The following is a 14,033-nucleotide window of genomic DNA, read 5'->3' as shown; positions in this document are numbered from 1 at the left end:
TCAATGTAAAACATGGCAATTATTTGAACTGTTTTAATATTTGTCTGATATTTGGCCAATATATCTCGAGCTGGGTGACAACATTTCTACATCACACGAAATGCAAACGTTCCGCTGTCAGACCACTATCTTTAAGCAGCGGGAAGTGTGCATGTCCCAGTTCGAGGCATATGGCCAAGACCGTTCCATGTTGTGTTGGAGGGGTGGCTGCGGAAGATCTTCGGAAGTTTTCTTCATACGATATACCTTGCTTATGGCTTATTTTGTTTTATTTTAGGTTAGCACTGTATGTCTATGAATACTTATTACATGTTGGAGCCCAGAAAGCAGCACAGACATTCCTTTCAGAAGTAAGCTCATTTTTAAATATTTCTCTTTGAAATGAACTCTCCTATTTTAAGAATCAGACTGATCTAGCAGTTATGTCTGGTTTCAGTTTATTTTTCTTTATTTACCACGGTATAGTGGTTCAGATTTTTAAATACATTTTTCTGTCCTGTCAAATGTGATTTTGTAAAAGCGTAAACTTAGAAATTTACAACTTTGAAAATTTCTTTTTGAAACCCTTAAGCAAAATAAGCGATGCCTTTTTTGTTGGCTTTTAAATTTTGAATACACTACGAATTTATTAAATAAATTAAAAAACTGAATCGCTCAGAGAATTTTTTTAAACTAGTTTTTGGTGAAAAAATTGACTTAAAAAAATTCTTTTGACAGATCTCAATGAAATGAAAACATTGTATTTTAAAAGTATGTTGTTTCCTTGTATTTTAGTTATTTAAATTAACGTACATATTTAATTCATATTTTTTACATCAAATAAAAGTAAACATTTGTAACGCTCTGTAGTTAAGAACTCGGGGTTTTTAAAAGTTAAAATTTTGTTATTTCAGTCATCTTTTTGAATTATTTATTCACACTAAATATCATACTAAAATATCACTAATACGTTTTAAAGTATTATCAGTACCAAAACACGTTAAGCAATCATCAAAAAACAAGTTTATCTATGCAATAAAAAGTTTTCTCTGTTGTAAAAACAACATATTCTGTTAAAGAAATTATTACATTAAGAAAAGCTATTTATTTTAAAGTATACAAAATAAAAATAACAAGCATATTCTAAACGAAACTGTTCAAATATCTTCAGTATGATAAATTCTTAACTTAGGTATGGTTTGAAGAATAAACATTCATAGAGATGGGAATGGAGGGGAAAAACAGAAAACTTTAGGAGAATAAGTTTTTTCCAAAAATGTGTACTTTCACTCGTTAAAGATAGGAAATTTTGAAATTTCTAGCACAATATTATGCATTGATAAATTTGTCACACTTATATTCAAATTCTTTTTTGTTTAAATGCCATATATACCCACGTATAAGTTTACACCTGTGCTTTTAAGTAGAAGGGCAGAAAAAATCGGAAAAAGAAAAATGAAACACAATAAACATTCGTATGATCGGAAAATGTATGATTTTTATGCTTTCGAACAAAAAAGGTTGATTTCTGTGATAGCGATTTTTGTAAAGGATTCGTTTTTGCTTTTACGATTTTTGTTACTAATTGCATTTATTTTGAATAAATATCAAAAAAGTTATGCCTTGTAGGGGGGGGGGGGTATATTACTTTTTTTTTAATAAAAATAAGCCTTAATTTCAATGGGACCAATTTTCGGGAAAATTCCCAAATGCGGCAATTCCACAATTTTTGCATAGTTGGTATTTTATTGTAATTGTTTGGTCTTGATTTCAGCCAACCCATTTAAAATTATAGCAAAATGTGTGAGTAGTTACTTCTCTAGCATTTATTTGAAAGTGATGGCCTTAAATCGGGTAAATGTTCACTTATTCTAGTGTTTTTCAAAATATCGTGAAGCAAAAATTTTCGTAAATTTTGCCCTGCGGATGTCAATCCTCCAACTTTTAACTTCTTTTTTTTTTGTAGCAAATTTCTCAACTTTTATGCGATTATATGCGGTATTTTTTTATGTTCAGTATCCCACATGAAAACACTAATTTTGATAATGCAATCTGTAAGATAATTTAATTTCCCTAGGTAACTTAGTAATTTTTTCTACTTTGCTTATCAACACTAAATATACGTACCCAAAACTCAATTTAATGTATTAATAATATCAGTTAGTAAAAATATTAAGTGAAAAATTTGATATATTTTCATTTCATGTTTAATATTAGCACATCCAAAAAATCTGAAAATTTTGAGAAAAAGTATTTTTTTTGGAGGGAAAAAGCTTTTTTTTTCAGACAATTTTATTTCCACATGGGAAAAAATAAAAATTTGAAATTTTTTGCAAAAAATAATACATTTAGAAATTTGTAATATTTACATTCCAATGTTTTTTTTTAAATATTTTTTCTATGTTCAGTATTGTAGTCCACATGGAAACACTAACTTAAATAATGAAAGCTGTAAAAAAAAAATTTAATTTCTCTTCCTACCAAATTATTTTTTGCTACTCTTCTTATTAACACTTAATATATACACAAAGCAGATTTTAGTGTATCAATAATATCAATTAACAGAAATGTTTAGGTAAACATTTATATATTTTTTCATTTTACGTGCGTAAAAGAATTGGCATATATACCGAATAATTCCCCCGAAAGTTTTGAGAGAAAAAAAAGTTTTTCTGGGAGGGAAAAAGTTTTTTTTTAAAAATATGTTCAGTATCCTGCATGGAAACACTAACTTTAATAATGAAAGCTGTAAGATAATTTAATTTCCCCATTTACCAAATTATTTTTTTGCTGCTTTTTTTAGGAACACTAAATATTGTACACAAAACAGATTTTAGTATATCAATTAGCGGAAATGTTTAGGAAACAAATTGTATATATTTTCATTTAATATATGAAGTTTTAGCACGTCAAAAAAAAAAAAAAATATATATATATTTTGAGGAAATAGTTTTTTTTTTGTTTAGCTATTTTTTTCTCACTTGAAAACACTAACAGCAATTTTGAAAACTGTAAGATAATTTATATTCATTATGCACCCAAGTATGTTACTATTTTCACTAAAACTGTAAACGTGTACACAGGGTAGAATTATATCAATAACGTCAATTAGTGAAATATTTTTCTTGAGCAATTGAAAATCAAACCCTTCTCAAAATTGTCTGCCAAATGATGATTGGATTAATTTTGAGTACTTCGACTGTTTCGAACTTGGAAATTTAAGACTGGCGCTTAGAAAAAATAGAAGAGCTTTTTGAACAATAAAGGTTTTATGCATATTTTTAAGAAGAAAGAATTAAATAGATAACATATATTAAACTGCATTTTTATTGGTAACAATTCAAAGTTTCCTGGGGAAAAAGAAAAAAAAACTTTTTTTTTTCTCGCCAACCTCAAAAATTTCGGAAATTTTACATATCTAATCATTTATTAATTCTGAGTCTAAGCATTTAAAGTTATTTCTGTATACTTTTGATGTACAACCTAATATCAATTATTTATCAGTCCTGTTTGAAGCAGTAAAAAAAAAAAAAGATAAAATTAAATCAAGCTGTAAAAGAGCAAATTTAAATCCTTCAAATTCAAAATTTTCTTGAAAAAAATAACCTTGGAATAACAAATCTTTATTTCAGAAAACTTATTTCAACCTGTCCAACATTTTTTTCTTCCTCATTTTGAAAAAAAAAAAAAAGGATCCTTTCTTTCGATCTATTTTATGAACTGAAATTTTTGGTACTGTACCTTTTCTTGTCTGTAAGATGCTTCAACATGTTTCCAAGATTTTTAGTTAAATCTTTCGGTACTTTCCTTTTTTGTGATGCTAAAATTTAAATGTGAGAATGTTCGCATGTAAAAACTGACAGTTAAATTCATCATGATATTGACATATCGATATAATTTTTGATGACTATACAGTAGCCATACAAAATGGAGAGTCCCTTACCCCCCTAAAAGCAAGGGTGCATCCCACTAAATGTAGCTAAGACCCTTCCCCCAAAAGCAAGAGCTCCAACCCAAAAAGTGAAAAATACCCCTCAAAACATCCCCCCCCTAAAAATTAAAAATTTCAATGTCGTTGCCTGTGCCATCATCCTCCCCCCCAGGTGGGCATCCCTGCAAAATAAATAATGTTTATTTTAGGACATGCAATTTTATCCTTTTCTGTATGATATTTAAAGTTAATGAATTCAAAATTTGTCCTTGCCAAATTTCTCTTAAAACAAAGTTTGTGTCTTTGTTTATGAAGGATTAACTATTTCCAGGAAGCAATGTTATGGTCTTTTTTCTCATTTATATCCTCATAAACTTTTTTGGATTACAAGAAAATAAAAATATGAAATTTTCATAACAATTAAACTTGCTGAAATTAAAAAAATATATATATATATGAATAGACAATTATATACGTTGTAACGACCAATAGTTAATGTATGTGTTCCGAATTGTTGCCAACACCAACCTTATTAATATGAAAAAAAATTACACTAAATTTGAACAAACCATTTTTTATATAACGCAAACACGTGAAAAATATTAGCATCATATTTACTTTAATCTGTAACTTACTGTTTCGATCATGGTTCTTTTTGTTTCTGTGTTTTCCATATGTTAACCAACTTGGCAGCATGATCCCTTTAGCAGATAAGTACCCCCCCCCCCCCAAAAAAAAGAAAATTATAAATTTAAAATTAGGAAAGATCAGTAAAAATATTTATTTATAAAGTTTGCAATCTGCAAGACTTAAATATTCAGTCTTTATCATGCATATTTCATAAATTGTTACATTCCCCTGTATTGATGTTATGTTAGTGTATCACAATTGACAAACAGGGTAGTTTTTCTGATAGGGAAACTTTTTATGAATAATTTAATATTTTGTATTAGCAATTTTCTTTTATTCAAAAAATGTTGCTATTGAAAATGAAATGGATGATTTTTTTTAAATGTGCAGTTCCTCTTTATATAGTTTTTGTGTTGATTTGATAGGATATATGTTTTTAAACATGGTATATGTAATTGAAATGAAACATGTTATTGAACTTCAATAACAAAAGGAGAAAAAAAAAAGTGCATTAGTAGAATATTTGTTTTATTACCTAGTTAATTAAAAAATAATTTTCAATGAATCATTATTAAAGTCTATATAAAGTATTATGTTCAATACAATTGTTTATTTTCTTCAAAAATACATTATTAGAAATTTTATTTGTAAATAACATTAATGAAATGTATATATCATGTAATTTTACTTATGTTTAGATACGATGGGAAAAAAACATAACATTAGGAGAGCCTCCAGGGTTTCTGCACTCATGGTGGTGGTAAGTGTTGCTTTTTATATGATTTATTGACAGTATATGTGTACAAAGTCCCAATAAAATGTATACACTCTAGCATTAATGGTTGCTAAGACAGAAAAATTTTAAAAGTCAAAATAATGTGAACAAACGTAAGAACCTGTTATTTAATGCAAATGTTCAATCTATCGCCATTGTGATGTTGTTAACACTAGCGCAACTAGAATTGACCTTCTGTGTGTGTATGGGGCTTTTAATGCTGTACATTGGATACTATGAGTAATAGAGGGTTATTCTGCGATAAATAGGTAATTAACATTTCTTGGAACTGTGCAGGAGCACCCCAATAGGAGATTACTCTACCTCCCCAAAAAATTTTGTACTTTGGCAAATTTTATCATTTGCTCAGCAAATTTGAATTGCGATATTGTAATACAGGGTGGCGACAGATCAGGGAGATCAGGGAAATGTCAGAGAACTTTATTGATCAGGGAAAAATCAAAGAAATATCAAGGAATTTCGAAAAAATAATAAAAATTCAGGAAAAATTGAGCAAATGATGAAATTTTTTAAAAATTTGCTTTGCAAAATTAAATACCCTTTTCTCCTGTGCATTTCCTGCTAATTATTTGTTAGAAAAAGTAAAATCAGTGACGTGCGATTATACACTGATGCATATTTGTGCACCTCTTTTCCTCAAGGTCAAAGTATTGAATCTTGTTATTAACCACAGGATGAACTTCCTAAGGTTCTCTGTATGTAAAGTTGTTTATTTTACGTAGCTTGAATTTTTCTGCCACGGGCTCCATGCTACGTAAAATAAACAACCCTAGAGGTAAAGAGGAAGCAGTCATTAATGACTTGGCTCCTTTGCTTTTACTCATTGTCTTGAAGTTATCAACGTACTGTAATCACGATTTCAAGAAAAAATCTTAGTTTCTCTAAATTGATACTGCTAAAAGCTTAAGAGCTATTATTTGGCGCTTTCGGATCAATTGCTAAAATTGAATGTTAAATGAATATCAATTTTGTGCTTTGCCATCGTATTATTCGTTGTCACCTCCCTCAAATTATACAAAGGGTGTTTTTTTTTTCCAGACTTTAAAACTCTTTTATTTTAAAACCAAGTTATGTACAACATATTTTGAAATTAATTGTTTTTTGCATTTCAATATTGTTCGTTACAAAAGATTTTTTCTTCAACTAATAATGAAATCATTCTAAATTAAATTCTATACATAAGTAAATATTTTTACGATTTTTTAATATTTAAAATGCTTTATGCCTTCATTAAAACCTAAGTTCTTGATTAGAGAAAAGCTCGATATGACTGGTTGTTAAAAGGTTTCAATTTGTTTTACATAATTTTTTCTATTATTTACGTTAGTAAAACTGCATTTCTTCTATACTTTCGCTATTACTTGTTATTCTTGCAGCAACAATTATACTGCTTGGAAATTCAGTTCAAAATTATTTCCAAATACACTTTTTAGTTTTATCATAATTGGATATGTCTTTAAGAGTAGTTTTAATAATTTCTTAGAATTCTTATGTTAACTGGTTACTGGAAGTAAAGTATTTGTTTTAGATTTCCTATAATATTTCTCTGTAGATAATTTAGTATGCTATTTTTATTTAAAAAAAAGGAGCTTCTTTTCAAAATATATTTTTAATTAACAGCTTAAAACGTTCTAAACACTGCATTTTATTTAATATGCAATGGTTTTCAGGTAATGTAAAGGAAGAAAACCATTATCATTGGTAACGTAAATCAGGGAAATTCAGTGAACTTAATCAGGGAAAGTCAGGGAACTTTTTTTTTTGCAGTTCCTGTTGTCACCCTGAATATTGCATTTTCTCTATACCTAATCTTTATAATGTTGTTTGCTACCTATTAAATAAAATCATATGTACAGAGAATTTGCAAGAACTCGAAGTCCGAGAACTCGAATATTACTACGACTCGAAGTTTTTACCAAGTCCCTGTTCTTTTGTCTTTAACTCCATGCAAATTATTCTCAATATTCTTAGTTAACTTCTTTTAAGTCAACGTTTTTTCAAAGATGACATTCTTTCACCTTCATTTTCACAAAAATTCTTTCACCTTCTTCACTTGCAATTCCTGACCTCTAAGAGAACACCTGTTGAGCCAATGTGTGATAAAAGAAGTAACATGTGCGGAATGAGCTAGCTTGTTTTCTTTTGTTGTACTGTTTACACTTAGACACATTGCTGGACTACGAATCTGCTCGAATCTGCTTTTCAGCTGTTAAGTCAACTGATTGTACCTTTATTCAAAGGCTGACCTAAGTTAAGATGCATTCCCCTTCATTATTTAGTTTGATCATTTGCTGATAAGCTTTTGAGAGAGAGTGACAGTGAGTTTTCTTTACCATTAAAGATGCTTTAAGTGAAAGGTAAAAACCTTGGATTTAGAAAGTAGAGTAAATCTTATTTAATGACATTGATCCAACAAAGAAAAAGAAAGATATTGCTCTGAAATATAGAATGCCTCCAAATACTCTGTCAACGATATTTAAAGAAACATAGAAACTTCTAAAGCGGCACAAATCCATGAATCCAAAATTTGAAATGAATGAAGATGTGCACCTTTATTGGTGTAGAATCAGCTCTATTCAAGTGGTTCCAACAGTATCGAAATCAAGACCTTGTCGTTCCTATAAGTGTGTCTTGGCTGCACGAGAAAGCAAAGAGTTTTGCTATATTACTGAACATAGAAAATTTCCCCGGCAGTGCTGGATGGCTTGAGAAGTTCAAGACCAGACACAACATAGTCTCCAGAACTTCACGAAGAAGCCATAGATATTCCCAAGAAGTTTGATATAAATGGATAAATGAAATACTAACACATTTACTGTAATGGTGTAATGAAAATGATGAATTTTGTATGCTATTTGTACATACAGTAAAACCTCAATAAGTAGTGGACCGGTTAAGTGGTCACTCCGTTTAAGTGGTCGTTTTTCTTTCGTCCTGACAAGGTCTCATTCACAGTAATGTAAAATGATCCTCCTTTACTGGTCACCAAATTTAATTTTACCCGCTTAACTAGTCACTCAAAAATAGTTTTCGAAAATTCCTTTTCCTTATCGGATCTCAGAAAATAGTGTCGGACTTAGTTGAAAGGCTGTTTGATATTCATTTTCCCTTGAAATCTCGATCCTCGGTTCTGGTCATTCAAAGCATACTTCTTGCTGTGACTCTGCCGAGTGCCGAGAATATGAATCTGATTCTTCCAGCAAGACAGACAAAATTTAATACCTGGAGAAAGCTGGTCAGTATTTAACATCCGTTCACAAGGAACAACAAACATAAAATTTAAAGCTTGATGTATGTTAGAAGAGATAGTTCTTTTCCATAAGCAACAACTTCATCAGTCAACATTGAAGGATTGTAGTAATGTACCGTAACTACATTAAAATAAGTTGTAGTTATTACTTAATGTATAAGTAAGAGAAAATAAAACAAAGTAACTATCATTAGTATTTTTCCTCCATTTTAAAATTTCCACTAATTTATAGACATTGATTACATAAGCTATTGTTTTTCTCACAGAATTCTACTGCTATTCATGAATATTTGTAAGGCTTTTTTTTTCTTCCTTAATTTCCCACTCCACATAAGTAGTCACTCCGCATAAGTGGTCAAAAATTTTTGGTCCCTTGAGTGACGACTTGACGAGGTTTTACTGTATTAGTTAAAAATATTTGATGGTTTTTTAATAATAAAATGTCGAAGAACAAAATTAGTGTTAAGTTGAACTTCCGATAAGTCAAAGTTTTGTGTCAGTACCTTTAGATTCGAGTTATCACGAATTTAATAAAATCATATGACCATGGATACTTTACTAGGAAAGGTTTTAAAAATATTTCATAAGTCTTGCGGCTTTGAAATATGTTATATTCAGTGGTGTGAAAAGAAGCGGTTTTGTTTTGAATAAAATTACAGTGGACGTCGGTTAATTGAATCGGTTGTTACTGGTTAATTGAAACAAATTGTCGAAAACAGAATAAAATCCAGCTTTATTGAATCATCAGATTCATGGAATCAAAACTGTTTAGAACAAACATAATTCATTTAAGCAGTGGCCACTGTATAAGTTTATAATTTTTTCATAGTACTTTTAAGCAAAGGAATCCCATGATGAACAACTACATTTTTCATAACCATATTGGTGAAGAACAAACGTTTTTGCTTTGTCATTTACTTCATTTCTGAAGAATAACAACAATATTTCTAAGTTCTGAAGAAATAGTTAGTGATGAACAGTTGAAAAGATGCATGTAGAGTGTACTCATGCATAGACAGGGTATAGATAACTTAGTAAATTGAGGCTTAAGCTGAAGATTTTAATCAATGATTTCAAAAGAATCGCTTGATTTAATCCAAGCTGATCAAATAAAGGATATTTTTTTTGGGGGGGGGGATTGGGGGGAGCCACCTTTGTGAGGGAATAAGCCCAAATGGACTTAAAAAATAAGAGCACTTCACTTCTGACATTATTTTCTAATACAGTGAAATCCCATTACAAAGAACTCCAAGGGACCAATAAAAAATTTCGTTGTATAGGAATATTCTTGAAACTTTCTTTACTTTTATAAAAGTATTAATTTTTCAAATTTGCACTCTTATTTTTTTTTAATTTGGCAACATTTATCGATACTAATGATCTACAATATAATTAAACACCTTATTTATTCCGGAAAAAAAAGAGAAAAATATTGATCACTGAACTTTTATTCATTGGTCATCTTCACAAAAGTTATTTTGTACGAGAGATTTGGTCAAACGAGGCACTATTAAAGAATTTAATTTGTGAATGTTATTTATACTGACCACAAAAAAAGTTGAAAACTTGTTAATCCCCTTGCGAATTGTGGCTAACACTGGCACACATCAGCTTACGTTTCGGCATGAATGGATTTCCACCTTGTATCCCTCTGTTTTGAAGTATGAACCATAGACATGGGAACTGATTCACTCCCACTCACTTAGCTAGATTGATCATTCTGTGGTAGATAAGTGATTCCTTTTCAACCAATGATCATCCGCCATTTGGTGGGCAAGAACTTTCCACCGCACGTCACATAAGTTTACTATCGGGTTCGTTTTCTGCAATTTTTGTGGGAATTTTTAGTTTTGAAGTACCACTTTCAATGGAACATCTTATTTAAAAAAAAAAAAAAAAGTCTCAAAATAATTTTCTCTTGGAAATTTACTACTGGAGGCAATTCCAGAACAGAAAATAGATTTTGCATCTTCCTCATTTGTAACTCATTTGTTATTCGGCATTATGTGAAACATTAAAGTTTATACCTTTGTCGTTGACAAAAAACTAATTTATGGTTTTGTGGATTCCGGGTAAGTCAGCTTAAATCGCTAACGAGGATTTTTTTGGCTGCATCTTGCATCTTATATGAATTCTCGAATCTTTTTAAATAAAGAGCTTTTAAATTAACATGGACATATCTGAAATTTACCGTATGAAATTTTCAATTCGTCGGCAAATTTATTTGTACTCTTGGTTGGTAATAAATTATAAAATGTAAAATTGATATTTCATGGGTTTTGAAATCATGATAGCAATGATTTATTACTAGCAATCAGAATCAGTGGCGGATTTACTAGGGGAGGGGGTGGTGGGAGCAACCACCCCTCCGGGACAGTCATTTTCTAAAACCAATAATACAGAATTTTGAAGGAATTACTAGCAATCGCTACTAATTTCAGTCAAGTACATTCCACAAATTTGCTTTAAATTAAGTTTAGACAGTTAGTGTAGTCGAATATGGACAGCGTTACCCACTTTTTAATTTGAACCTAAGCTCGCCCCTCCCCCTTTAAACTTTAATAATTTTTATAATTCTATATGTGTCTTCCAACCTTTTTCTTCCATAGACTACACTATAATGGTATAATACATTGCTATGACTAGAACAGAGGGGGGGGGGAGATAGCCCCCAAAGGGGATATTTAACACTTCAAAGGAGCGATAAGTTCGTGAGGGGCGATTAGTATTTAAAAGACAGGATAAAGGGGGGGGGGGTGCAATTGACTCCCTGACCCCTACATGATGGGTTTGGGGGAAGGAATGGCTTTTACGATTTTCAACCGCCGCCCCCCTTGAATAGACTGCAAATCCGCCCCTGATCAAAATTGGTACAATTATAAGCAGTTAAATTTACAAAAAAATTTTAATGAACAAAAATGACCTAAGATGCATTAGGTTTGTAACTCCCACATTCATTTTCTGATCAGAATCAATAACAAATGTCGCACAATAAACTATCATAATATGAACAACTTGCGATGAAATTGTTGGTGAAACACAAACATTTGCTATTAATTCCCTATTACAGCGCTCCCCAACATTTTTGTGCCTAGAATATCGGTCGCACGGCGGGCACCATTAACTTTTTTTAGATATTATTAAAGAGGTGAACATAGCAAAAATATGTACACACAATGTGTGAAATAAAAAGTAATTTTGAGGTAATCTCAAAAAATAAAAAAGATTTAAAAAAATCTTAGACACAAAATAAGTAAATACTAAATAAAGAAAGCAAACTATACTAAATCCGAAACATAAAATGTATAAATTTTTGGTCATTGTTCCGTAATTAGTCGAGCAGGATAATTTTACAGGTTAGTAAGCTGTCATCATGGTGCTCACCTGTACTGCCATGAGAAGGTATAGCCAGGCCCGGATCTACAAGTTTTGCCCCCCCCCCCCCTCGCACCGCAAAACATCGCCAGGGTCCCAATGTTAAATTTTGATTAATTTAAAAGTTATGTTTTCAAAAATGCAAATCAAATAGAATTTTTCGAGTGACACCTGGCTGTCTGTGTGTTATACATAAGTGGATAAGTTTTTTTCCCAAGAGTTAATTTTTTCAACTCCTAAAAATATGCTTGAGTTTTATCTGCCAAAAAAAAAAAAAAAAAAGCGAAGAAACGAACCAAATACAGTTCCAACACCGATTTTTTGCCCACCAAATGGCGGCCAAGACTAGTTCAAAAGGAATCATTTTCCCCTTCCCAGTTCCATAGGATGATCTGTCTAGTTAAGTGAGCGCCAGTGAACCGGCTCCCATGTCTATTGTACAAACAGAGTTTTCACATTATGACTTGTGAAAGTCGTTTTTTAGTTTCCGAAAACAGCACTAAGAGAAAATATTCTGACTAACATAGAGAAAAATATTTTGTTTTAACAAATTTTTGAAAAAAATCGCTTTGTTAAAATGAGATATCTGTCCCCCAAAATGTAAATATCACATACATTAAATTTCTCAATATAAGACTTAATGTTTTTAAGTTCACCTTATTTTTCCTTTTAAATTAAAACTTGATTTACAAATTTGAAGGGATATAGATAAAGCTCTAGGTTAGCTGGCGACCATTTCATTGAAAATGGCTACCAAAACTGCAAGTACTAGATGCCAAAAGTGTTGACCATGTGTTTCTTTGTTGTTGAAAATTCATACCATGCTACGACAACATACTTCAAATCTTTAGACGTTCAGCACTTCACACACTCAACCTTGGCTACTTAATTCAGAGTAAACTCCGCTAAGGTTATTCATTTTTTGTTTTGAATGTAAATATTGTTGGAAAATGGCTACCAAAAGTCAAAAGTGGTTACCATTTTTTTTGTGACTCTGGTTATCAGTAGCTACTACAGTAGAAGACCGTTATAACGCACACCTTGAGACCAAAGCTTTTGTATTATACAGGTTTTGATGTTATATAGGTCATTTCACAAATTTTGAAACTAATATTCAGAATATATATATTAGCACTTCAGAATTAGTTCTATCTGCAATGAGTATTAGAACACTAATTATACAACTAATCATTCACAAATAAATATGCTTTACAATTAAAAGAAAGTGAGTTATCCTGCACTTCTGCCAGCTTCATAGTTTGCAGAACAGCTGCATTTTCAAGAGCCATCTGATATTTTCTCTTTACTGTGAATATTAATTTTCATTTAAAAGCTTTGAATTAAGCTGGAAAGATGAAAAACTGTTTCAAAACTTAATTTTCCTAAGAATTTTTTTGTTAGCAAGGCAAAACAAAGGGATTTTTTTCAACTTAAAAACCTATTGTTTGCTTCTGAAAAGTTGTGCGGTTTATAGAGAATTGTGTTATATAGGTCGGCATTATAAAGGTATTCTACTGTATTCAGAATGTCTAGTCTAGAGCTTCACATATGATAAAGTCAGTAGTTTCAAGTTTTAGCTCTGCTTCGGAGAAACTTGGGATTTGGCACTGATTCTAGAAATGCAGAGCAATTCTAAGCAAAAAAGGAAGATCACGGAACACACATAAGCATAAGACAAACAGGTGGAAAATCATGTAATCTCTAAATTTATTAAAAAGAAATTGATTTAAAACTATGGAAAAACTGTTTTCAATGAAAGTGGAGTTTGTGTTCATCTACTTTTGTATAAAACTGTCTTATAATGATGATTAAAAGACAAATAAAAATAAAATAAAATTTATATAAGGTACTCTAAAGTAAAAATTAAAAATGACATATTTATTCTGTAGAAGATAATTGTCATTTTCCCTCCTTCTTATACTGCTGTTGTCTCCTTGCATAAAGCTATTTGTGACCCCAGGGTCAATAAAATTAGATAGAGGATTTTTTTTAGTAAAAGGGTCTTTTTTGATCAAAATGTGGTGAAATGGTTAATTTGTTGAAAAATTATTTGCAAATAGAGAGAGTTGAGA

General features: G+C 30.7%; 1 protein-coding gene across 1 annotated transcript in view; it reads left to right on the top strand.

Moving 5' to 3' along the window:
* Positions 1–277: 277 nt before the first annotated feature.
* The window catches only part of LOC129228049 (single-stranded DNA-binding protein 3-like), a gene marked incomplete at its 5' end in the record, with an annotated part of 396,346 nt that continues 382,590 nt past the window's right edge, over positions 278–14,033 (top strand). The window contains 2 exon segments of the mRNA XM_054862684.1: positions 278–350; positions 5,239–5,300. Of these exon segments, the coding sequence (XP_054718659.1) occupies positions 278–350; positions 5,239–5,300 (135 nt within the window).

Source organism: Uloborus diversus, chromosome 8, assembly GCF_026930045.1.
Source record: "Uloborus diversus isolate 005 chromosome 8, Udiv.v.3.1, whole genome shotgun sequence".
Lineage (NCBI taxonomy): Eukaryota > Metazoa > Arthropoda > Arachnida > Araneae > Uloboridae > Uloborus > Uloborus diversus.
The sequence above is the reverse complement of the archived record's forward strand: the minus strand, read 5'-3'. Positions and strand labels throughout refer to the sequence as shown.